General features: G+C 48.4%; 1 protein-coding gene across 2 annotated transcripts in view; it reads right to left on the reverse strand.

Annotated features, from left to right (window-relative positions):
• Nucleotides 1-21786, reverse strand: part of STK10 (serine/threonine kinase 10) — an 83777-nt gene extending 61991 nt beyond the window's left edge. Inside the window, exons 1-2 of one of the 2 annotated variants that reach the window (XM_006138128.4) lie at nucleotides 21076-21786; nucleotides 612-776 (exon numbers count right to left, since the gene is read on the reverse strand). In XM_006138128.4, the coding sequence (XP_006138190.3) occupies nucleotides 612-776; nucleotides 21076-21231 (321 nt within the window). In that variant the 5' untranslated portion in view covers nucleotides 21232-21786. Of the gene's footprint in view, nucleotides 1-611; nucleotides 777-988; nucleotides 1226-21075 lie in introns of those variants that run through there. The other variant, XM_075900253.2, reaches the window with a different exon arrangement.
• Nucleotides 21787-23155: the final 1369 nt, after the last annotated feature.

The raw sequence follows: 23155 nt of genomic DNA on the forward strand, positions 1-23155 counted from the left end.
GGAGAAAAACGTAGCATTGTGCAGCTGTTCTGCAAGTTTCACAATGAGTAGCCATTGAAGAAACTTGTTTGATTGCATTTTGTGTTACAGCAACAGAATGCCCAGAAGTATTAAGTTCTTAGCATCAGCAGCTTGTGCATCACAGCAGCCTACTCTGCAATGACGACTCAGACCATTTAGAAACCCATGTTATTCAGATTACTTTTAAATCAGGTACCATACTAAGAGAAGCGAGGTGAGGAATTGGGAGCAGAGGGGAGAAGCGGGCCACTAAACCTTTCTGTAATCTCCAAATAGGAAAACCAGGCTCCTACCCTTCAAACACTTGTGAAAGGGTAGAACATCCAATCACTGCAGGCTTTTCCCTAAGAAGGGTCTTGGGAATTTGTTTGGGCTCTCTCAGCAGCTCATCCAATGAGAAGAAAAGAGGAAGACCTGGACACTAAGAACAGTGTATAGTGCACCCTTTGTGTCTTGTTCACAACTCCCAGATATTTTCTGAGATTCATGTCAGAGACTCTGCAGAGGTCACTTTGACATGAGGTCAGTGCATCTTGCCTTCCCAGCCTGGAGAGAAAGAACATACATGGCATGCAGTAACAGCTTCTTACCCAGAGTTTGCTGCCATGGTAAAATGCTCCCAGGAGCTTGACAATGTATGGGTGATCACAGGTTGCCAGGATTTCAATCTCTACCATATAATCCTCCAGTTCCTCTTCACTCTTCGTCTCAATGACTTTTGCAGCAGCCAATGCTCCTGTCTCCTTATTCTTGGCCTGTAATGTAAAATCCACAGTAAGAACACGGACTTAAGGAAAGAACAAGATGAGGCCTTCAACTTGTTAACCCAGGCTCCATTTTCCCAGTTCTCACTCAACTCCTTTATGAAGTGCCTGCAATACAAGTAGGGAGAATCTGCAGACACATCTTTGCTACAAAGAGTCAGTGGGTAGGATTACTGATGTAAGGTGACAACAATCCCTTTTACCTTTCTCCAGTTTCTTGGCTGCAGGAGGGAAGGTGCTTTAAAAGTAGTCAAGGAGCAGACCCCATCAATGTTACAGGAAAAAACTGGAAACTAAGATAGCTCCAGAGTGCAAGAGGTTTTGCACTATGACCTGATTTTTAGAAGTCCTGAGGGGTCCACAGATCCCCTCTGTTTTGGTAGGAGCTGCAGTGCTTGGCATCTCTGAAAACACTCAGACCATAAGCAGTCACAAAGCAGGGCCTCCTGCTGTACACTTTGAGCCAGCAACAGCCTTGGAGTTTCCCCACTGCCCCAGAACATGCTCAGCATTTGCCAGTGCAGCTGTGCACCAGGGAGGCGGGGTCTGCAGGCAGCTGCTTGGGGGGGGGGGGGGGGGGGGGGGAAGGGGGGGAGGAGAGAGGAAATGAGGCAAAGCACCAGAAGTTAAAACTAACTTCCCTCAATAAGCCAGCACCTTATGTTGTATTGATCTGTGTTGCCGTGGCACTTCCGGAAGCCCTAGATCAAGTAGGGGAAGACCTGAGAGCACTCCCTTGACCACATCTTCACCAGGGCCTACCAATGATAAGGACCAGATATGCTAGCAACAGGTATGTTTCTCTCAAGCTGCAGCACATTAGCTGAAGAAAGGGGTGTTCCTCCCCTTGTTTTTTCCTCCACCCTGTTTCTTACATCAGATCAGCACGCAGCGTAACGGAAGCAGACAAATGAAACTCAGATTGCAAACCTGTCTCTCACCAACAGAAGTCAGTCCAATAAAAGATATTACCTCACCCACCTTGTCACACAAATTATCGTCACTCTCAGGCAAGAGAAACAAGCTCCGAGCTACTCTTGCATCCATCATCCTGTGTGCTACCAGCAAGGGGAAATGCCAACATGTGCAGATGGGCAGTATGGTCTCTCTTCACACACAGAATCAGCCTCCATCACACCTGCCTCTGATCTGAATTATCCTGGCTCCAGTGCACTACTGGGTGGGCAGAGGCCAGTGCCTAACACCAAAATGACAGACAACCCAGTGGTGTGTGGAGACAAATCTGTTACCTTTGTCCACACGTGAGCTATCATACAGTCATTTTCAGTTTTAAAGGGGGAAGGGCTTGGGAAAAAGGAGTGACCCCAAAGAACTGTTTAGAATGAATGCTGAACTCTATTGTCTAGGAAGACAACAACGAGGGGGGGGAACGGGGAGAGAAGTCTGAGCAGTGAATACATTTTAGCAGCTGAATCTACACACAGGCTGCTGTTCTCTAAGGACATCACAGGCAAGCGCAGGCTGGCTCCTGTTTGCAGCCAGGCTGCTTGAACATCTGTCCAGAAACATTTACAGAGTTATTTTCCTTATTACTTCGCCCTTCCCAAGCCCCCAGAAATAATCTGAGAGACTGAAGTCAACAAGTGGCCTGACTAACATAATGCAGGCATTAACAGTGGACAGACATTGGTCTTCCAGCCAAGCCAACTGCGCTACAAAGCCAATGGAACAGTGGCAAACCAAGTGTTTAGACATCTGCCTGACTGATGTGTGCAACATACAGGGCACAAAGCTGGTCACAGGACGCATGGCGGGTGGGGGGGGGGTCTGACTACGCATGTTTCTGCTCACATGCCTACTCCCGGAGACATTCATTCCTCCATTCATAGGTTGTCCCGGCTTTCCCCCTTCTGTGTTCTTCCCCTTCTCCTTCCCAGAAGCTAGAGTGTTCCCATGTCTGTCAGTGTGCCACCCTTAGCAATTCAGTGTGGGTGCCACACATTAGTCAATTTCGGCTGGCTGGCTGTACTCAAAGCAGAAGTGAGGAAGTCCACAGAAAAAGCTTCCCTTTAAGACACAGGGCTGCTAGCATTCTTCACCTAATGGGGAAGGGAATATTCGACGTGGAAAGTCACACCCTGCACTAAAACAGTTTTCACAATTTCACAGAATCAGCCACTTGAGGGGTAGTACAAATCCCTCTTAAACCACCTTTCCTGTCCAGACAAGGGTTCTTCTCTAGGTTTACCCCACCCCTAAACAAGCAAGGTAACTTGGGGTGGAGTACTCTAGGCAGGCATGTATCTGCTTTCATGCAGAAGTTCAGTGTGATGACCTGAGAGGAGGAAAGTCACATTTCTGTCTGTTATGGTTTGAGGAAGAAAGGCTGGCAGGCTCCATTTATGATCCACTTGTAGCTTTCTCTTTTCGTGTGTCTGTTTGGAAGGCCCATGCAGAAAGCTCGGAAAATAATTAGTCCCCAGCAAAAGCACATTAGATCCTGCTGAATCCACCTTAGGCAGTTTAGGTGATAGAACCATATATTTAAAAAGTGACTTGGTAGAGGATAAAGAATGGAGGGGAAATGGCATGGGGGTGGAGGGAGAAAGAAAGAGTTTGAGAATTTACTGCAGGAAAAATGTCCAACTTGGAGGGAGAAGACTTGACATACTTGAGCTCTAGTGGTTTTAGCAGAATCCAGCACTTGTGGGCCCAAGTACACTCCAAAAGGATGAAGTAGGTGGTGACCCCATTTCCTTTGTTCCCAGCTCAAGCTAGTTTTACAAGTGTGTGTAAATATGTAAGAAGAAAAAATTAGAATAATGAACCATCACTAAGCCCCTGAAAAGTGATGGAGGGGAATGTGGACTGGTGGGCAGGAAAGTGCTGCCTTCCCAATCGAAAAGTGATTTCCAAAGAATGGACAATTGCAGCACAGAACACGAATAATCAAGCTCATAGATCCTCTGTGTGCGCTAGAGGCTGGTGGGGATCTAAGAGAGGAAGTCTGTGCTGTGAGAAGAGGTGGGGCTTCCCGTTGTAGCCACAACATCATGCATACATTTCCCCTATGATCAAGGCCAGTCAGAATTCACATCCTCCAGGCACTCCACTTGAGAAACACCAATAGGCACAACACTCAGCATTTGTTTACAGCGACTGTCCTTGAATTCTAGCTGCGTTCTCCCTGGTGAAGGGATACTTTGGGTATGATGAACGGTGTTCTATTTTAATGATGAGTCTGAACCAAACTGAGGGGTCATCTTAATTCAGATCCAAAGCACAAGAATCTGGCTGCATCTCCAACACCACTGCCTTTCTTCCATATGGGGACAAGGCCCCTTCTGGCTCTACATTTCTATGAGTTTATGCTGAGTAACCTTCTCTGGTGCAGGCATGCTCCCATAGACTCCATGTCTCTCATCAAAATACTAAGTCCTGCCAGCTGCCCACTCTATGCATTCACTTTCTAGGGTTTCCCACCCTCACAAAGCCAAATCCTCTTCTCGCCACACTCCAAAATGGAAGCAGAGGGCATTTAGCAGCTGCAGCAGAAAGCCCCAGTGAGCGTGCAGAGTATCATGCAATTCAAACACTCACTGTAGTGAGCTGTAGCCCACTTACAACATAAATATTGGAGTAGAAGGTGAGCATTCAGCAGGTGTGAAGAAAAGCCTGTCTGAAGGGTGGCAGAGGTGTTTTTCCAGACAGCTCCAGGGAGCTGGAGCTGCGGGGCGGTTGCCTTCCCCTCGGAGGCATTGCTGACTTCTGTAAGTAATGCAGAGAACAGAGTTTCACTTGTGCAGGAGCTGGAAGGCCGGCCTTCCTTTCTTTCAGAGAGCCACCAGATAAACCCTCCTTTTGGCAGAATTCCCTCCAGTTTCAGACTTGCACAGAGATGACACATGTAGTGCACTGAGCACATAGCCATGGGGTAGGAACCCCTGCCCTTTCCTAGGTACTTAGCGTGTATTCCATAGCAAGGGACCTTTGCTCCCATGAAGTGGACAAGAATTCCAGGGAGGTTCTATTGACTTAAATATGATATTTACTACCATTGCCAGGAACACGAGCCATTGCACTAGTTGAATTTTATATTGACAATTAAGAACAGTAAGTTAGAACGTTGCACTGAAGAGGCAGAACCACACAGCAGAAGCTGCAGGAATCTAGCCAAAAGCATCGATTCTGGAGTAGGGATGTTTAAAAGTGGATAATTGGGTAACCACATAACCACTGAAATTTTTAGCAATTACATGAACCCGCAGCCCAGTGCATACTGGGGCTCCTGCCTGTTGGCCCTGCTCCTGGGGAGCTGACCGCCATCCTATGCTACTGCTTCTAATATCAGCTCCCTGGGAACCAGTGCCTGCCAGGAGCTAGCTTTTAAGCTGGCTCCTGGCACACACTGGCTGCTGCCCCATGCGGCTGCCTCTATTGGCAGGGAGCTGTCTGCCATGCCAAGCTGCTGCCTCTGATACAGCCAGCAGTGCAGGGTGGCAGTCAGCTCCCCGGAAGCAGGACAGGAGCCTGCACGTAACTGTTCATGGTAACCGATAAGCCCAGGCTTTACGGTTAACTGTGTAAACAGTTTTCCCGTTACATCCCTACTCTGGAGTATGATTCTCCCCCACAGAATGGGTTCTATGATTGATTATACAGCTCTGCAGGTCATACTGGGCATGGTGACACAGCTCACTGGCAGAGAGACTGTGCTCAGAGCACCTGAGAATCTGACTCAAGGGAGAAAACCTCAGAGCATAGACACAATAGCCTGACTATGCAAGACTGGCCATGTTCCTGCCAGGAACTTGCTAGCAGAGACCTAAGGACATCCCTGTTAGACTTCAACCATGTTAGACGAGGAGCTTCCCAACACTGGTGCAAGTCAGAACAGATCCAGAGTTGGAGATTAGGCAGGTCGGAGAAGGTCTGTTCCTCGCTTGACACTATGAAGCATGGGCAAGCCACTTCCCCCTTGGCCTCAGTTTAACCAACAGTAAAACGACTGCAGGGCCCCAGGACATCGGGGCTTGCAAAGCAGCTGAAATCCCCCAGACGAACAGTCTCCCTGCCAACAAGGTGCGTTCCTATGACTAACAGGCTGAGCAACAACAGAGCAACCCCCTGTCAGTCTCCCACTGGGTATGAGCAATTCTTATTCAGAAAAGAGGGTGATTTACATGTTATGTATCTGTTTAGATTGAATACTTACTGAAGTACTTGTGTGGGCTGGGAACACCTCAGGGTGGACGTGTCTCCCCTGACTTGTACCCAGCCAAACCCAGTCAGTGCTAATGGAACAGCACACAAAGGCCTAAGCCTCAAAGCGCACAGCCCTATTGGCCAGGATGAAGCATAAGACCTCAACCTAACATCTATTATGCGCACCCTATGTTTTATTTTAACCTCTTCATGGCGAGACGTGTCCTCTGGGTATGTCTACCATGCAATTCAAAATCCACAGCTGGCCCATACCAGCTTATTCAGGCTTGTGAGGTTCCAACTAAGAGGCTAACTGTCCTGTAGACGTTTGGGCTATTTAATTGGGTGTACTGTAGACTCTTGGACCCTCTCACCTCACGGGCTCCATCCAGAGCCCAAATGTCTATACTCCAACTAACCAGCCCTTGAGCCTATGCACCAGGAGCTGGAGTCAACCAGCGTGGCCCAGCTACGAGTTTCTAACCACAGTTCAGACACACCCAGTGAGACTGTAAGGCTGGCCCCAATCTGGTTAATAGAACAGGACCTGCTAGCTTTCCAACCAGGCATAGCACTGGAAGCAGCACTGTAGCACTGATGTTTCTGACCACCCCAGCTTCCTCTTCTCCCTATTACCAGGGGTCTCTTTCCAAGGATATCAGTTCAGGGAGCTGCTCAGCAGCAGAGACAGAGCAGAGCCCTCTCGCCTCCACAGCCTGTAAGCCAGCTGGGGCAAGGAAGGCAGATTTACTGCACACTGCTAGAGGAAGCTACGAATTCACATGCCAGAGGAAGTCGGCACTGGCAGAAGAGCAGATAACTTTGAGCCAATAATCACAGCGCCTGTTGCTCCCATTTTAGAGCCAACAAACCAGGAACTCAAGACAGAATCTATTCCAAAACCAGCGCTGTCCTGTGTGCTCATTACTATGAACGAGCAGCTCTTCCTCTGAAAAGAACAATGTGTCTCAAAGAACTTCACAAAAGGACACACATTCCCCCCCCCCCTTAGGAGGGGAGGGAGTACTGGGGCACAGAAGTGACATGCTACATCCAAGATCACACATGTCAGTAGCAGAGCTGGGAACTGAATTCAGGTTTCTGGTCTGAGTCTCTAACCACCCAGGGGTGGGCAAAAGGACCACCGCAGGCCGGATCTGGCCCGCCGAGGCCCTGATACTCCCCCACTCCCAGGCCATTTAAGGCCTGGGGAATACGCAAAGCCTCCTTCCACCCTGCCAGAAGCACGTGCTGGCAGGGCAGGGGAGGGGAGCAGAGGCAGCTTCGCGCGCTCCCCCCGCCCCTAGGCCAATCAGGTCCCAGAGGTGGGGGAGCTGAATGAAGCTTCCTTCGCCCTGCCCCAAACCTGCGAGGAGCCCGCAGTACTTCAAAGTGTCACATGCGCCTCACAGGGTGGGAGGAGGCTTCCCGCGCTCCCCCGCAGCCGGACCCTGCTTGGCCTGGGGGTGGGGGAGCGTGCCATGCTTCTTCCAGGGCATGGGTGCCTAGTGGGAAGGTATCCCCAGCAGCCAAGGCAAAAGCCAAAGCAACATTGTATTAAAAAAAGGCAGAAGTGAAAATACTGGATTGCACAAAACCTTACCCATGTGAAAGGCCAAAGCAGTCACCTTTGCCTCTGAAGCACCTCCTGAGCTATTGCCAAATTCAGGGGCTGTCAAGTCCATCCTGAAACTACCCTAAGGCATTAACAAACATGCTGCCAGAGGCTATAGGTCTTGCTGTCCATTGAAAAACAAGTGAGTCCTGGGTGTGGAAGTGATGTAAAGATAAGCCTTCGAGTGAACTTATTCTTTTTGTTATAAAAGGAGAGTTCACTATTGAGAATTTATTCACTTTTAGAATAAAGCTTTATCGATACAATAGCACGTTCTTCCTCCATTGCTTGTCATCAATACCACATGACTCACTCACTCTGCCCCATACCCCAAAAGCGAAGGCTGCTCTCTAAGCTATGTTGGAGCAACATGTCACACCATTTTCTGGGTGAAGTTGGCATTCTCTATCACTTCCTCCTTCCCACCAAAAAGTCTCGCTTCTGTGGTAAAGAGCGTGATGCTGCAAATCTCTTTGAGCTGGAAGTCCTATTACTTTGCTTATTTCCCTCCCCCTCCCCCCCCCCCCCCCAAGAAGGCATGTTTATCCTCCCTCATCAAATGCTGCATTTCAGAGTTGATACTTACTATAAAACGATGGAGTATGCAGCATGTCACATGGTGTAAATCCAGTAATTGCTCCTTCAGATATTTCTCAGGGACAACACAATGGTTAATTGCTTTCTAATGAACCTAGCCTGAGCTGTCTGCATCAATACATTAATGCACAATAGAGAAGGCAGAGTTAATGTCCATGTAACAATTAAACAATCAATGAGAGCTGAAATTAGTTTCCTAGCTGACAAGCCCCATCAAGACACTTAGGTTTGTCACAATAAATGATGCACTTTGACACACACTGAACTCCGTGTTTGGGACCACCCAGAGAGTGAGCTATGACAAACAGGCAGAGACAGAGATACTACCAAGACCAGCAGAATGAGGCACTATGGATGCCAGAGCAACAAGAAACTCAAGACACACAGCACCCCAGGTTCCCTGCATGCTGCTGGGGGAGTGGTGGGAGTGCAACATGGAGCAGATAAACCTAAACTGCTGGAAGGCAGAGAGGCTGATGTGTGAGCGAACCAGTGAACTTCAGTGAACAAGACTCACATACCACAAGAGAAGAGATATACACCCATACAATTAGCTGATGCTCTGTATGAGGAATTCCCAGCCAGCTCTACTAGGTGTTGCAATTACTGTAACACTAACATGCAATAGCAGAATGAGACTTTTGCATGCAATGATGTTGGTCATTCATGTCCTCCATCAGTTCCAACAAAGGAAGCACATGAAGTGGCTGGCACCTGGCACGAGGGCCATGCCCGAGACCCATTTGTAAAAGAGATGAACATCCTGGGCCTATTCCACTCAATGAGAAAAATCCCAATTGACCTCAACATTCTGAGATTTCCACCCAACATATCCTGCTACTTCTACGTGTTGGCAATGCAGCCTGAGCCAGCCTGGGAGCCGGCCTGAGTGTTAGGTTCTTACCCGAGGGTATGTGTACACTGCAAAGTTAATTCGAAATAACAGCAGTTATTTTGAATTAACTTCAATAGCGTTGTGATGGGCTGCCAACCGCCTGCACGCCGGACTGCAAAGGGAGGTGGGAGGAGCGTGGGGCCACGGGCGGAGTGCCCCAGCACCGCCGGAGAATGGTGGCAGGGAAACTGCTGGCCCCGCCCCCAGCGTGGCGCCAGGAGAGGCAGAGGCAGTGAGCGGAAGCTTGGACACAGCAGGGGAAGCCACCATGTCACAGGAGGGGCGGGGCTCTTGGGCCGCGTCACAACCGGCGGGCCATTTCAAAAGGGATACTCTACCCCAGTGGATATGCAAGCGCACTTGTACGTCAGCAGGCCTACCGGGCAAAGCCGACGGGACTAGCCCTGCAGAGGGGCCAAACTCTAGGCCTAGAATCCACTAATCGAGCTGGAGGACGGATGGAGGGTTCGCTGAGTCCCCCTGGCTTGCCTGAGCGGGGGTGATCGCACCCAACCTAACGGCCCCGGAATCGGGAATCCCGCCCAAGGGTAGGACAGTCAGACGAGGGGGCCCGCTGAACCCCCCTGCCCAGCCGGCAGGGGGTGATCACACCCCGTGACTCGACCACAAGCATCTATACATGCAAACCGCTATTTTGAATTTCATTTGAAATAGTGGAGCACTTAATTTGAATTTGGTAAGCCTCATTCTACGAGGAGTAACACCAAATTCGAAATAGCTAATTTGAAATAAGAGCTGTGTAGACACTTAATTCAAATTAGCTAGCCTCCAGCCCTTCCCAGTTTCCCCTGGTGGCCACTCTGGGCCAAACCAGGAAAACTCCTCTCCCCCCAGGCTCGGAGCCCTTAAAGGGGTAGACTCTGGCCACACACCACGTGCCAGAGCCAGGCCTGCCAGCAGCCACAGTCCCTCACCTAGTGATCGCACAATGCCATCCAGTGGCAGCCAGCCGTCCCCTGCCCAGTTCCCCAGTACCCAGGGGCCGTAGACGGCGCGCACCCTCGTGGACTAGCGCGGAGATAATGGACCTCCTTGAGGTTTGGGGGGAGACCCCCAGTGTCCATGATCTCCGCACTAGGCAGAGGAACGCGGCCGTCTACAGCCGCATAGCGGTCACCATGGCCAGAAAGGGCCACAGTCGCACCCAGGAGCTGTGGCATGCATACGCCAGGGCCACCAGGGGTGGCGCTGCAGCAGGGGCGGACACCTGCCCCTACTTCCCTGTCCTTGACCGCATCCTGGGGGGGCGGTACAGTCAGTGCCACCCGGGGGGGGGGGGGGGGCAGCGAGCCAGGACTGGAGGGCCCTGACCTGGGCGTGGCAGAGGGGCCATCGCGGAGGGTGCCACGCCGACAGGACCCCCAAGCTGTCCCAGCACCGGAGTCGTCCAAGTAAGTGCCATCACCATCCCCTACCTGGGGAGGGACGAGGGAGGGAGACTAGGGACTGCATGCGGGGGCCTTGCCTACCACACATCATGCAACAACCTGTGCATGTGTGAGCACGTGCCATGCCACCCTTGGGCAGATGGCTCCAGCTCTGACACACCCAGGATCCGTGGCCTGATAGGCACATGCGTGTGTGAAGAGACTTGACACGCTCCTGACCCCGAGGCAGGACACAGCAGGACGCCCTCTCTTCACACACCCAGTCTACACAGAGGCAGGGGACATCTCCCCCCACCTCAGCTGCACCACACACGGCACAGGGGCATGGGTGTGGTCTTGGGGCAGCTCCCACTCCCAGGGATAGCTGGACATTCCAAACATGGCCGCTGGGCAAACACAATGGCTCCGACGGTGCAGGGCACGTTCATCCTCACCTTGCAGAGGGGGGCTGGGCTGGGCTTCACCCACTGTGTCCCCAGGGAGAACTGACCACTTCTCTTCTTTCTCCACCCCGCCCGGGACATGCTCCTGCACCCGAGGGCTCTGCAGGACCACCGCAACACTGCAGGGGTACTACGAGCAGCACCTGGGGGCCTTGCGAGCCCAGACCCGCACCATGGAGCGGCAGGCACAAGAAGAATGGGAGTTCTGGTGGGAGCTGCTTGCCCAGGATCATGCCATCTGCGCCCATCTGCAGACCCTGGTGCAGAGCGTGCTGTCTCGTGCCGCTCCGGCGCCTGCTGCCCCCCCCAGCTACCATTCCTTCTCCCCCTTCCGCTTCTCCCTCCTCAACCTTCAGACCCTCCTCCTCAATCTTCACATCCCCCCACCTCAACACCTTCCTCCCCATTCCCTGGGGACACCGAAGCCCCCGCACCAGCCTTAACTCCTATTCAGAGTCCACTCAGTGTGGATGTGCTATTTCAAAATGCATTTTGTGTGTAGATGTGTTAATTCAAATTAGTTTAATTCAAAATAATTAATTCGAATTAAGTTAACTCGAATTAACGCTGTAGTGTAGACTGAGCCCTGGGGGCTTCAGATCTCCAGTACAAGAGCTGGCCAATAAATTCTGCTGAGGGAGAATTTATTCCCCCAGGAGAAGGAGGGGCAAGTACTTTTAATCCCACAGGAGAAGGAGGGGCAAGTACTTTCCTATAAAAAGGGAATCAAGGGCTGCTTTGAGGAATTTTACACAAAAGATCATAAGGATTAAGGTGAAAATGCCCAGTCATTCCTTCTGCACATGAAAGGAGGAAGATAAATAGCACTGTCTAGAATCCGCCTTGGGATAGTGAGAAACACTGGCACAGCAGGTCTGATTTGTACTTCCTTCTAATGCAAGTCAGCACGGAGGTCCAACACTTCCTACTATTTTAGCCTCTGGAAAGGAGACCTATAGGCTCATTAACACTTCATTGCCCCAGCTCTTGTAATCCTCCCTAGTTCCAAAAACGCCACCCTAACTCATTTCCAGGCTAGACCAGGCAGTTTTATCCAAAACCAGAAACAGGAAACCTTGTTCTACCCAGCAGTCCTTACTGCTGCTGCATAAACAAATGAGAGTGTTTTCTGTTCACATGATCTTAGGTAAAGCCCTCTCCCTTATTTTCGGACCAATGTAATAAGTTATGGTGATCACCACTAATCAGCATAACTCTCTCTCTAAACAAGCTCTCAGCTTAATGCTTAAAACCACATTTCAACTGCAGGCTCCATCTGATCAACTCTTTCCTCAGTCTCCTTAGCATGTTTCTTTCCCCACCATCTCCATCCTTGTTTATTTATGCCAAGTCCTGCAGTACTTCATTTGGCACTAGATTCACTGGGAGAGAATTGGAGTGCACCATAAATCACAGGCAACAACTGCTCTGGTAACCAGGGTCTATCTTGCTTCAGCAGCTTTCAGGAAGAGATATTTGTGAATGTGTTGAAGGGGGGAGGGTGTAAAAAGCCCTGCTGAACTTAGCAGGATGGAAGGACAAGTGTTTTCCTAAGGGAAGATGGAGCGGCATGGAAGAGAAGCTGAGCAAAAAGCTAATGATACTTCACTTCTCAATTGCACTGTTTAGCTAAAGTTTCAGTCCTCCCAGACTGACAGACCAGGCTGCCACCTGTAAAATTAAGTAACCAAGGCAGGCTAGATCAAGTCACACAGCATTTCAGAGACAAAGGAGCCCAAGCCTAGCCCAGTCATGGTAAGCACCAGCTCAGGTACCCTCCTATATAAAATCCACAAGCAAAAGCCTTTTATACTATTGGCCTTCTGGTAAGTGTGGTGCAACATATTGGGATCTGTCCCATTCATATAATTTCATCCAGGATTAGAAAAAACTCTGTCCAACTCTTAATGATTTGCACCAGGATCAGTTATTCCAGCAGCCATGGAAACTTTTTGGAAGGATTAGGAGAAGAGAAGTGGTTCAGAAAACAAATCATGAAATGTTAATGAGAAGCAGAAATGCTTCCCCTGACTTTCCGGCTAGGTGCTATGGGAAGCCACAAGGAAAGATCAACCAATGGCTATGAATCTCACAGCTCCAAAATATCTGACACTGAGGGCTGACGGAGATCCCAGCATCATTCCTCCTGGACAGTGGATGAGAGATAAAAAGGATTAAAGTGATGGCACATCAGACAAATATGGGTGGTAATTACAGGCCTTTTGGAGGCTGACTCAGCATAGCTTCTTGCTCAGCAGCCTATGACCAGATACCAAGATGCTGAGTGCATAAGAAGAGGCAAAGCCAAGCAGCTGACTTTGTTGGTACTTTTAAAGTGTTGCACTGCAGCATTTACTCAGGTCGTATTTTTGAGTGGGCTGGGGAAAGCAAGACTAGTAAATGGCTTTAGCTGATAATGAATCTGCTCCTTCCAGGGGCCCCTCCTTGCTTTGAAGCAGGATAAGGGACAGAGAAGACTTAAGAAAGAAGCATCTACTAAACAAGAATCCCACAAGTCTCCTGGAGAGGCTCAGTCAGCAGAGATCCAAGAGCTTTGTAACAGGAAGCCTTCCCAAACCACCAGGCATCAGCTGGCAGCCCTGCTTACTATTAACCCTTCCAAACCTACCTGATTCAGTTCCAACCCACAGCCGTGATTTTGTCTAACAACCTAAAAGGCTAAACCTTCGCTTGGAGGTTTCCTAGCAACTTTCTACATTAAAGTTGGCGCAGAGGAAGCTCAGAGCTGAGCAGTGGGTTGAATAGCTGGCATGAGTCAGAGCCAGGGAATGAGGCTTAGACAGCTAAGGCTACAGACTTTTTGCGACATGCCAGAAATGTGTCAGATCAACCGAGCCTTGTAGGAAAGAGATTAGTCCTTCACCTCCTTAGCTCCTCAATTAGAAACCCAACAATCACTGCTATTGTACTGAGCCTGCAAATTGCTTCTGTTCTATAGCACAGATCCTCTGGAAGGACTTCAGTGATGGAGGCAGCGGAGACATGCTTGACTCTGCTCGCAAATGTTACACGAAATTCAATACAGACAACACTGTAAACCCGTCAGAAGTTCTAGCACACTCATTTTGCCCAGCAGGTCTTCCAAGACTTCCTCTGTTTGCAATTTCAGTAACGATTTTCAAGCTACAGAAGTGCCAGACAAAAGTGTCTCAAGTTAGGTTAACTAACTACTTTTGCATGAGGTCACAGGTAGCTCTTGAGGAAGTGGAAACAAAAGAAATAACATTCTATTACTGCTGGCAAATGATTTACAATCTTTATACGTGGTGAAGTGGCTACTTTGGGTGTTGTTTTTCTGCAATTAAGTCAATGTAAGAAATTGGACTGACAGACTCCACTTCCAAGCAGAAGTGCTTCTATCAATATTCCCTCACAAATGGCAAATTGTTCTGTGACCCAACATCACTTTGTGAACCCTGAGATTCAATGCTCAGGCATCACTTCAGAAGCATGGGGCAGGTAGTGGCAGTGTGTATGTGTGTGGGGAGAGGGGGAGAAGAGGGAGGGGAAGGTGTCTTAACTGAGAACTAAGCAAAGCTGGGAAATGGGAATGAAGTTTAAAACCTACTGTCAGGCCAGACAAACTAGACTGTGAATGATCCAGTCAATTCAGCAGGGTCCTTTGCTAGTTTAATACCATAAATATCCCATCCTTTAAACTTTCCAGTACCTTAAGACTCCTCGTGCCAATCCTAAATCTCTAAAGGAAATTTTTGCTGAAACTTAGTATAAGTGCTAAAATACTTTGGGTGAAGTCTTCAAGAGATGACTTAGATGCCTTGTTTAAAACCCACTGAAAGTCAATAGGTGTCTAAATCACTTAAGTGTTCTTGACTGTTGTATCAACATATTAATCCACATCTTCAGCCGCAGAGAGGTTTGGGATTCTTCATAGTGCTGTAAGAGTAGTAGAGTACTTGGAGCCCTACATGGGGATCTCAGCCTCACTGAAGTCAACTTGAATTTTCCCCTTTGATATTAATGGGACCAGAATGCCACCCATATTGGTTTGGTATTGTAGGATACAGATGCCTATTTATTAATGAAGAAGCAGCTTCTTCCCCTCCCCCATTTTAAACAGAAAATAACACTCTTGTTGTTCAAAAGAGACAAGGCCAAAATGTCACCTTAAACAGGTAGTTTGTAAATGTTTAATGATACACCTGGAAAACAAATGGGATTTTTAGGACAGCCAGCAACTTAGAAATTTTGGTAAAAGGGCCTGGAAAGAGGTGAATGGAATCAAACCACAAGAGCAGCGCCTGAACCATGAAAACTCAATCCAAAGTCAGAGAGGTGCAGCTTTAATTAGAGCACGTTGAGGCAGGGAGAGAAGAAACAATCCACCCACTTCTAATATATCTATCGCCCTGGGGTCCAGGCACAATCTGCAGTTATATGCTTCATAATAAAAAATGCTGCTTTATTCTAACTCGTTCCTGATCTCAAGTTTTAAACTTTAAATATATTCTCCAGGGAAAATATTAACACACTTAACCGGCATCAAAGACTGAATTATCAGAATGGATTTAAAAAAAAAAAAAATAGAGGTGGAGAAGAAACAGGGGAAGCATGTAATAAGTCCTTTATAACGGAGACACTAATTTACGTTCCTGAAGTTGTAGTCAGATGGCCTCTGGGGCAGAAGAATATCTGTGTAGAACCTTTTACTGAAAGCTCTTTGCTCAGGAATTTAGTGCATTCTATATGCTGCAAAACTGGTAATGAAGGCAGCAGGATAGCCTACAACACTGAAGGGGACATCCTGTCCACACCCTGTCACAGGCAAGTGTTATCAGGCAAATAGGTGTCATCTGTGCATACTGGAACACAGCGATAGCATTTTATGAGACAAACACAGCAAAACAATCCCATGATTAAATACAGCAAGTTCTTTGGATGTGGGCCCGTCTCTGTAGACATGCACTATATTAACAGAACTAGCCCCATTGATATTAGTGCAGCTGCTTGCCACACTAAGCTCTATAGCTAATAGTATAAGGAGCTGCTAGGTCAGGGCTCAAAACCTGTTAGACTCAACTACTGAAGTAGTAAGTTCTGAGTGTGGTGCACACAAGCCCCTGAGATTAGCATACAGAGGAGCCAGTTCCACTGCTGGAATTTGAAGCAACTAGCTGTACTCAGGGAAAATTAAATGTCAATGGACCACAGCTGTAAGTTTTATAAGATGTGTCTTAGTGCAGCCATAATGAAGAATAAATAATCCATGATCACCACCAAACTTTCTTCCTCTAGAAATGAGTTACTTTGGGAAAAGGCTGTGGTTTTAAAAATCATAAGATTATCCTTTCTATTTAAAGGTCTCTATATCTAGAGGTACTGCAGGCTTGAAAGAACCTTCGATATAAACTGAATAGTGGAGCTTGTGGATACAGGCTTCTATGGGGACTGATCCAAAAGGCTTTAGAAAGGCTCCCATTGACTTAAGTGGAGTTTGGATCAGGAGAACAAAAAAAAGTGTTTGAAAGGTCACTTTCAATTAGGGATGTGAATGGGTAACCAGTTAACTGGTTAGCTGGTAATGATCACCCTTAACAAGTGATGCTTACCAGGTAATGGTTAATCTATTCCCCAGGAGCAGCTCCCCACCTGTGAGCTGCTTCAGCCCTGCCAGACCCCCACATGGGGCCACCAGTGGTCAACCCGCCCCATGTGGGGCTGGGAGAGGGAGTGTAACCTGTTAACTGATTAATCACATTTTTACAGCCCTAATTTCAATGTGAAAGTCACATTTCCATCTGACAATGCAGTACCCACGCTAACTACTTACCACCACAGCTTATTAAAATGGAGGGAAACAACTTTTTACCTCCCCTTCTCTCCTGCCACTTTTCAGCTTTATTCCTGTGTGCATAGTGTTTCTCCTTTACAGTCAAGTCCTCCTTTGCTGTAGAGATCTCTCAAGGGATGAGCAAGAGAATCCCAGAATTATTTAGGAGTCAACATGTGCTATTTAGAGGGTCACTGTCAAACATTCTTAAAGGAATTGTTTAAAATAATCAAGTTGTCAGGGATACTTAAAATTACTTCTACTTTTGTCAACACTGTACTAAATTTAAAGCTGTTCAGCTGTGCATATGGGAAACTGACAAACTGATATTGTTTAATGAAGATTAAACTGACACTGTTGAATGAAGACTTTTATTTTAAGAATGCTCAATTAAACTATTACACAGCTGAGTTCCCTCTCCACTATAACAACAAAAACCTTACTAAAACCAAAACTTAAACATTGCCCATTTTTCTTTTCACCAACATTCTAAAGTTTGTTCCCGAGTTGAAGCCTGCTAGTTAAGGTTCAGCTCGGAGTAAGACGTTGCTGCATTTAAACACACAAAAACAGTATGTTCAGATACCATGGTGATAGGCACTGTTTCAGAACTGAAATAGTGTAGGACATGACTGCAACCATAATACTGCATGTTCATACCAGGGGCAAGTAGAATTCCTCATAATAAATGTATTGCTTGAACATGAAGCCTGAAGTGACTTTAAATGGCCCCTTTGGAGTAAACAGCAAGATGTGGTCTCAAGAGAGCAGTTTCAAGCATTTTCTACATCTTGACTAGCTGCAATTTTCCTGTGTGCGTTGTCATGTGTATATGCAGGTATGTACACAAATGAACAGGAACAATAAGGCAAGCCTAAACATTTCACATCAGCATCCTATCAAGGCCACTTTGCTTACATACACTTGTGACTCTTCGCTCCAGATTCTAGGGTTGATTTAGAAGATGGGAAAGAAAGGAAGAGAACAGGATTAAATCCTGTTTAGTGGCACAGAGGGCTGTATCTCTATAACTATGTTGCCGTCCAGTTTCTAAAAATTACTTCATAACTTTTTTTGATACATTTGAATAGAAGCTGGCCCCTCCAGCTTCGAAATAAGAAATATCCAATGTTGTGTGCATCTGTATCCAAAATACTTTTAATACCAACCCTATTCCAATAGCGTCTTTTTCTATCAGGAAGGAGGGTCAGCCAAGGACAGAAAAGATGGGAAATGGAAAAGAGTGACTGTGGAGACTGAAAAAGCGAGTTCTTTAAGACGACTGCTGGAATTCAGGAGCCCTTGTTTAAAGATGAGCCATACTGAAGTACATATTTAAAGCCCGGAAGCAAATACACTTGGCTAAATCCTCTAGGGATAGGTGGTTTAACTGTAATGTGCACGCTACAGTATCGCAGCTTATACCACTACATGCCTCTCCAGGCACATGGGGACAAAGCAAGTGAAAGGAGGCAGTTATGTGGGGTGAGGCTTGAATTCACAATTAGGCAAGTAATGACTTCAGCCACAGACAGCCTGTTTGACCATACTGATTTTATAATTTGATTGCATATTTAAGTATTATAATGGTATTCAAGAGTAATAGATTGGTTTAAAACTTTTTAAACCTGTTGTATTACTTTAAAAAGGAACAGCGTCTCTCACGTTCTCTATTATGTATTTCTGTATTAGCCACCCTAGCTTGAAGTAGGGGGCTAGTGTAGACATACCTTTAGAGACTCTCCATAAGCCAGTTTGTTCAAGAACTCCTCCTAAACGTAGGAGCTGGGACCACCAAATTTGGTACATAGCTTCCTCTTCTCATACAAAGTGAGGTCAGGGTTTGGTTGTGCCAGGACAATGGGACGTCCTGGAATCAGATTGTTTTCCCATTAAATGGAAAGGGAGGGCTCTGACAGGAGGGACAGTTATACTCCAGAATGACCATGGGAGGGGGGCAGCAAGAGTGGCAGCCCTAGGGAGAAACCGCCTGCCAGGGAGTACCACCCTGACTGGCCCCAGGGGGAGAAGCTGCAGGCTGGGGCAGTATGGCCACTTGTGGCCCTTGGGAGCCCTCATACACCTTCCTGCCCTGATTCTGGCATCTCCCCACTCGCTATCGTGAGACCCCCCCCTCCCTCCCCCGCCTGAGACTCTCCTAATCCCCCAACCCTGACTTCTGCACCTTCCCATTGCCAGCTCAGAGCTCTGCCTTATCCCCCAACTCCTGCACTCCCCAATGGACCCATGCAATGCCTGTGTGTGTGTGTCTATTTGATTATATATTTGAAGTCAACAAGATTTAAAGCAATAATATCTGCTTCAGAGACCTTATTCCAGCTTGTTGTTCTCCCCACAATCATATTTTTCCTAATCAGAAGAAATTTTTTCCCCTTGTCTTTGTCTGAAAGTCACACAAATTGGGGCAACTGATCATACAGAGGAAAAAATAGTGAATATGGACAAATGTTTTCCAATACATGAAGCAAGATGAACCAAAGAAAAACCAAACATTCTACTCTTTCTCTATCCTCAGGTGATAACAGCAAGATGAAGACTGCTGAGCAGAGTAACTGTTAAACAGCAAATGTTAAGCACTATTCAATAATTACTAGTGCTTAAGTATCAGAGGGGTAACCGTGTTAGTCTGAATCTGCATATACAACGTGAAGTCCTGTGGCACCTTATAGACTAACAGATTTATTGGAGCATAATCTTTCGTGGGCAAAGACACACTTCATCACATGCATGCATGTGACGAAGTGGGTCTTTGCCCATGAAAGCTTATGCTCCAATAAATCTGTTAGTCGATAGGGTGCCACAGGACTTCGCGTTGTTTATACTAGTGCTTCAGAAAAATGACAATTTACTAGCAACACAATACAGACAAGTAACATTCCCAAGGGCTCTGGCAAAGCACCTCCATTCTAACTTGTAGCCCACCTGCTTTTCATACTTGCAGGTTTTAACCCATTCTTCAGCAGCATTTAATTAACCATCAAATTCTTTGGCAATGTTGCAATGTGAACTGATGCCTACAAATAGATTCAATAATGCCCCAGATTCATTTTTTCTTATAATGTGGCTGGAACAATCCACTTCACCATCTGGTGAAAAGTCTCTGTCTTAAGTGGCCGCCTCGCAGCTATTCTGCAGGTTTTGGTTTACTCTTCATATTGCAAAAGCCTGCTGTTTGACATACTCTATTGTACTTTATTGCATCTGGCCCTTGGAAATGTGGTCCCTTAGCCTAACAGTAACCAAGGTCCACAGTAATATCAATATTGTTAAAGCTGAAACCATACAAAATTTGCACGCAGCCTTCTTAGTGTGGACATCTAAGTCAGACCCCTTCATTCATATTATGTAGCGGCTGGGCCAGGAACACACAGCAGAGCTATTAAAGTATCACTCAGAAAACAGCATTTCACCTCTCCTTCTGCCTACCCAATAGGGATCTGTCTTTTCTCCCACCCCTAATGAAAAGTACAGTGTCACCTTAATGCCTAGTCACAGTAGATAAGAGGATCTACTACAGGGAGTACTCAGGGTGCTAAGAGAATTTTTCCTATAATTTTCGACATGTGTTTAGCAAGCCAGGAGACAAACTGTGAACAAGCCCTGGACAATAAGGAACAGACACAGCTCTTTCAGCCTGCAATGCTGCTACAAGGAAAGTTCAGAAGTTGATTAGCTGTGAGCTGCTGAACTCCGGGACAGCTTCTGCGGGTATTTTACCCCTGGGCAGTCACTGGCTGCATCTACTAGGACACACCTTTAGCCCAGATGACACGTGCTAGGCTAGGAGAGAGTTTGGGCAGGACACGAGGAAGTGGAAGTTCTGCTAACACACAAATTGGCACAACGGACATACCAGGCACCCAGCATCTGTGTGGGGACCCGCCAACCAGACCATGCCCAGCACAACCCCCTGGGGATCCACCCCGCGTGCATCTCTGCCACGCACGGTGCAGTCCTCAGGCGCCCGCACTCAGCGGCAAGGGGCTGCGAGAGGCCTGTCAAAGGAGCCTGGGGAATCCAACCAAGGATGCCCCTTCGCCTCAGGGCCGTAGCCTCAGCCCTGCGCGAGGGGCACAGCTGTAGGCTCAGATGCTATGGAGCAAGGCGAGGAAATGGAGCCCCTTGGCCACGCTATACCCCCTCTGCCCCGAGCTGCGCTGCACGGCTCAGACTGTGACTTCCCGCCCCTCCACCCACCAACCACTCTGCCATGCCACAGGCGCACCGTGGCCAGAACCCATCCACGTGTCCGCCTGGAGTCTCAGCCTACCCCCGGCCAACCCCGCCACCCCGGGCTAGGCACCTCCTCAGCCCGAGGGCGCCCGGACCCACCTTGTACACTTTGCCGAAGGCGCCGTCCCCCAGCTCCCCGACGATCTCCCACACCTCGTTGGGGTCCAGGTCCCGGCGGACGTGCTCGAACTCCTTGGAGCGCCTCTTCTCGAAGGTGGAGAGGCGCAGGATGCGGCGGAAGTTGGCGAAAGCCATGGTGCGGTCCGGCTCCCCTGACCGTACAACGGGAAGAACGGCCCCGGGGAGAACGTGAGGCGCTCAGTGCCTGCCCCCCGGGGACATGCTGGCGGTAAAGCGGGGGTCGCCGCGGGGATGAGCGAGGGGCGCAGAAAGGGAGCGGTCGAGGCGTCCCAGGACGGAGGCACTTAACAGCGCAGCCCCCAGATCCAGGATCCCCGCACCAGCTGGACGAGCTGCCGCCCCGCCTAGGAAGGCGCCGGGCCCGCGGGCAGCCGGGATCCCAGCGCCCGGCAAAGAAGCTTTGGTGCGCTGCTTGGGGGAAACGGGGCGGGGCAGCAGGCAGGCGCCGCTAGGAGAGGGGCGTGGAGCTGCGGGCACAGCGCTCCCAAAGGGGAAGCGGCGGCGGCCGGCGACTGCCCGCGGTCCTCGGAGCAGTTGGAGCTGCTGCCTGCACCGTGCGCTGCGGAGTTTCCCCGGGACCAATGCACAGCGGGAGGGCGGCGCAGCCTCACCAGGAGCACATGGAGCCAAGACCGCTCCACCTGCCGGAGACTCCTAGACGCCCGCTCATTGGATACGGAGTGTTCTACTGCCCCCGCCCCCAGATACTTTATAGGCTACTGGCCCCGCCCCCTTCGCAGGGAGCCCTGGGAATTGTTGTTTTCTCTCTGTCTTCGCCTCTTGGCCTTTGAAGTGACGTTTTGAAGATTTGCTTTTCCATGGTAGTTGCAGAGGCAGAAGCAGGCCATGAACTGTTGAGCTGGGGAGGGAGGGAGTGACTGCTGAGATACAGTGGTGTAAGGCGGGGTGGGGAACCTCAGGCCCCACGGCTCAGCACTGGGGAGCCGTGCTGGTGCTCCAGACACCTTCTGGAGGGCTGGAGCTCACCAAATCTACTAGTCTCCCCTCCCCGTAGGCTCTGGTGTGCAAGGGGAACGTGGGGAGTGTCTTTCTCCTTCTTGGGCAGGAGCGTCTACTTTGCTTCTCACTTGTGTGTCACTCCCGACTGATTTTTTGATGTGTCAGTGGCCCCCCAACCCAAAACCCCTGGTGTAAGGCACATTTTAGAATGGGCAGATGAGTGCTGCCTGTCTTGCAGAAAACTGGAATGAGGCTTGGTGAACCAACTGTAGGAGAAGGGAAACTGATTTAAGACAGGGGCAGACAGGACTCCTCTTCAGGAAAGTCCATCTAGGTCAGGAGAAGGAAAACTGTGCTTTCAAATCCACCTGGAATAGTGTGAAATCAGTCACTGATAGCTGTTCCTAGCAGGCCAGAAGGTTTTTTGGGGACAAGGGGTGAGTAGAGTATAGTGGCCTAACAAGCCATTACAGCCAAAGCTTACTTCTTATAGAAACAGTATAGCAAGGCAAAATGATAGGCATGTGTCAAAATCCATGAATCAAATGGAAATAGACTTTGATTTCAGATAATGGCTAAACATATTACATGTATTGCAAGTGGGAATGTTAGAATTCCATTCACTCCAGGCCAGACTGAGGTAACAGCAGAGGATTTAGGAGATGCAAGTTTCCTTTACTGCCATATAAGAGACAGATTGGCTAGGTACACAGGAGAGGTCACAACTGGAAATTAAACTTTCCTTTATTGCATACATTCTAGCGTACAAGTGAAGAGCAGAGATGGAGGTGCTATAGCAGTGGACAAGAGAACAGTTACTTCAAGGAACAGCGAGAGGGAAACTAGTGTCTGAGTAGATTGTCATACCAAGGTTGCTGTACATTAAGCATAACTGAACTGTTATGCACCAACAGAAGTAGCAGAATAGGAAGAGAAAGATTTTATCCGTGATTGGGTAACACTTTAAAACATAATGATTTTGATAATGGGAATATGAATGCAAATTCAATGCAGATGGCTGGCAAATGAATAGTGTCGGACCATTGGCATTGAGATGACATGACAATGGAGAAAGATT

Source organism: Pelodiscus sinensis, chromosome 16, assembly GCF_052426305.1.
Source record: "Pelodiscus sinensis isolate ZL-2025 chromosome 16, ASM5242630v1, whole genome shotgun sequence".
In the NCBI taxonomy this organism is placed as follows: domain Eukaryota; kingdom Metazoa; phylum Chordata; order Testudines; family Trionychidae; genus Pelodiscus; species Pelodiscus sinensis.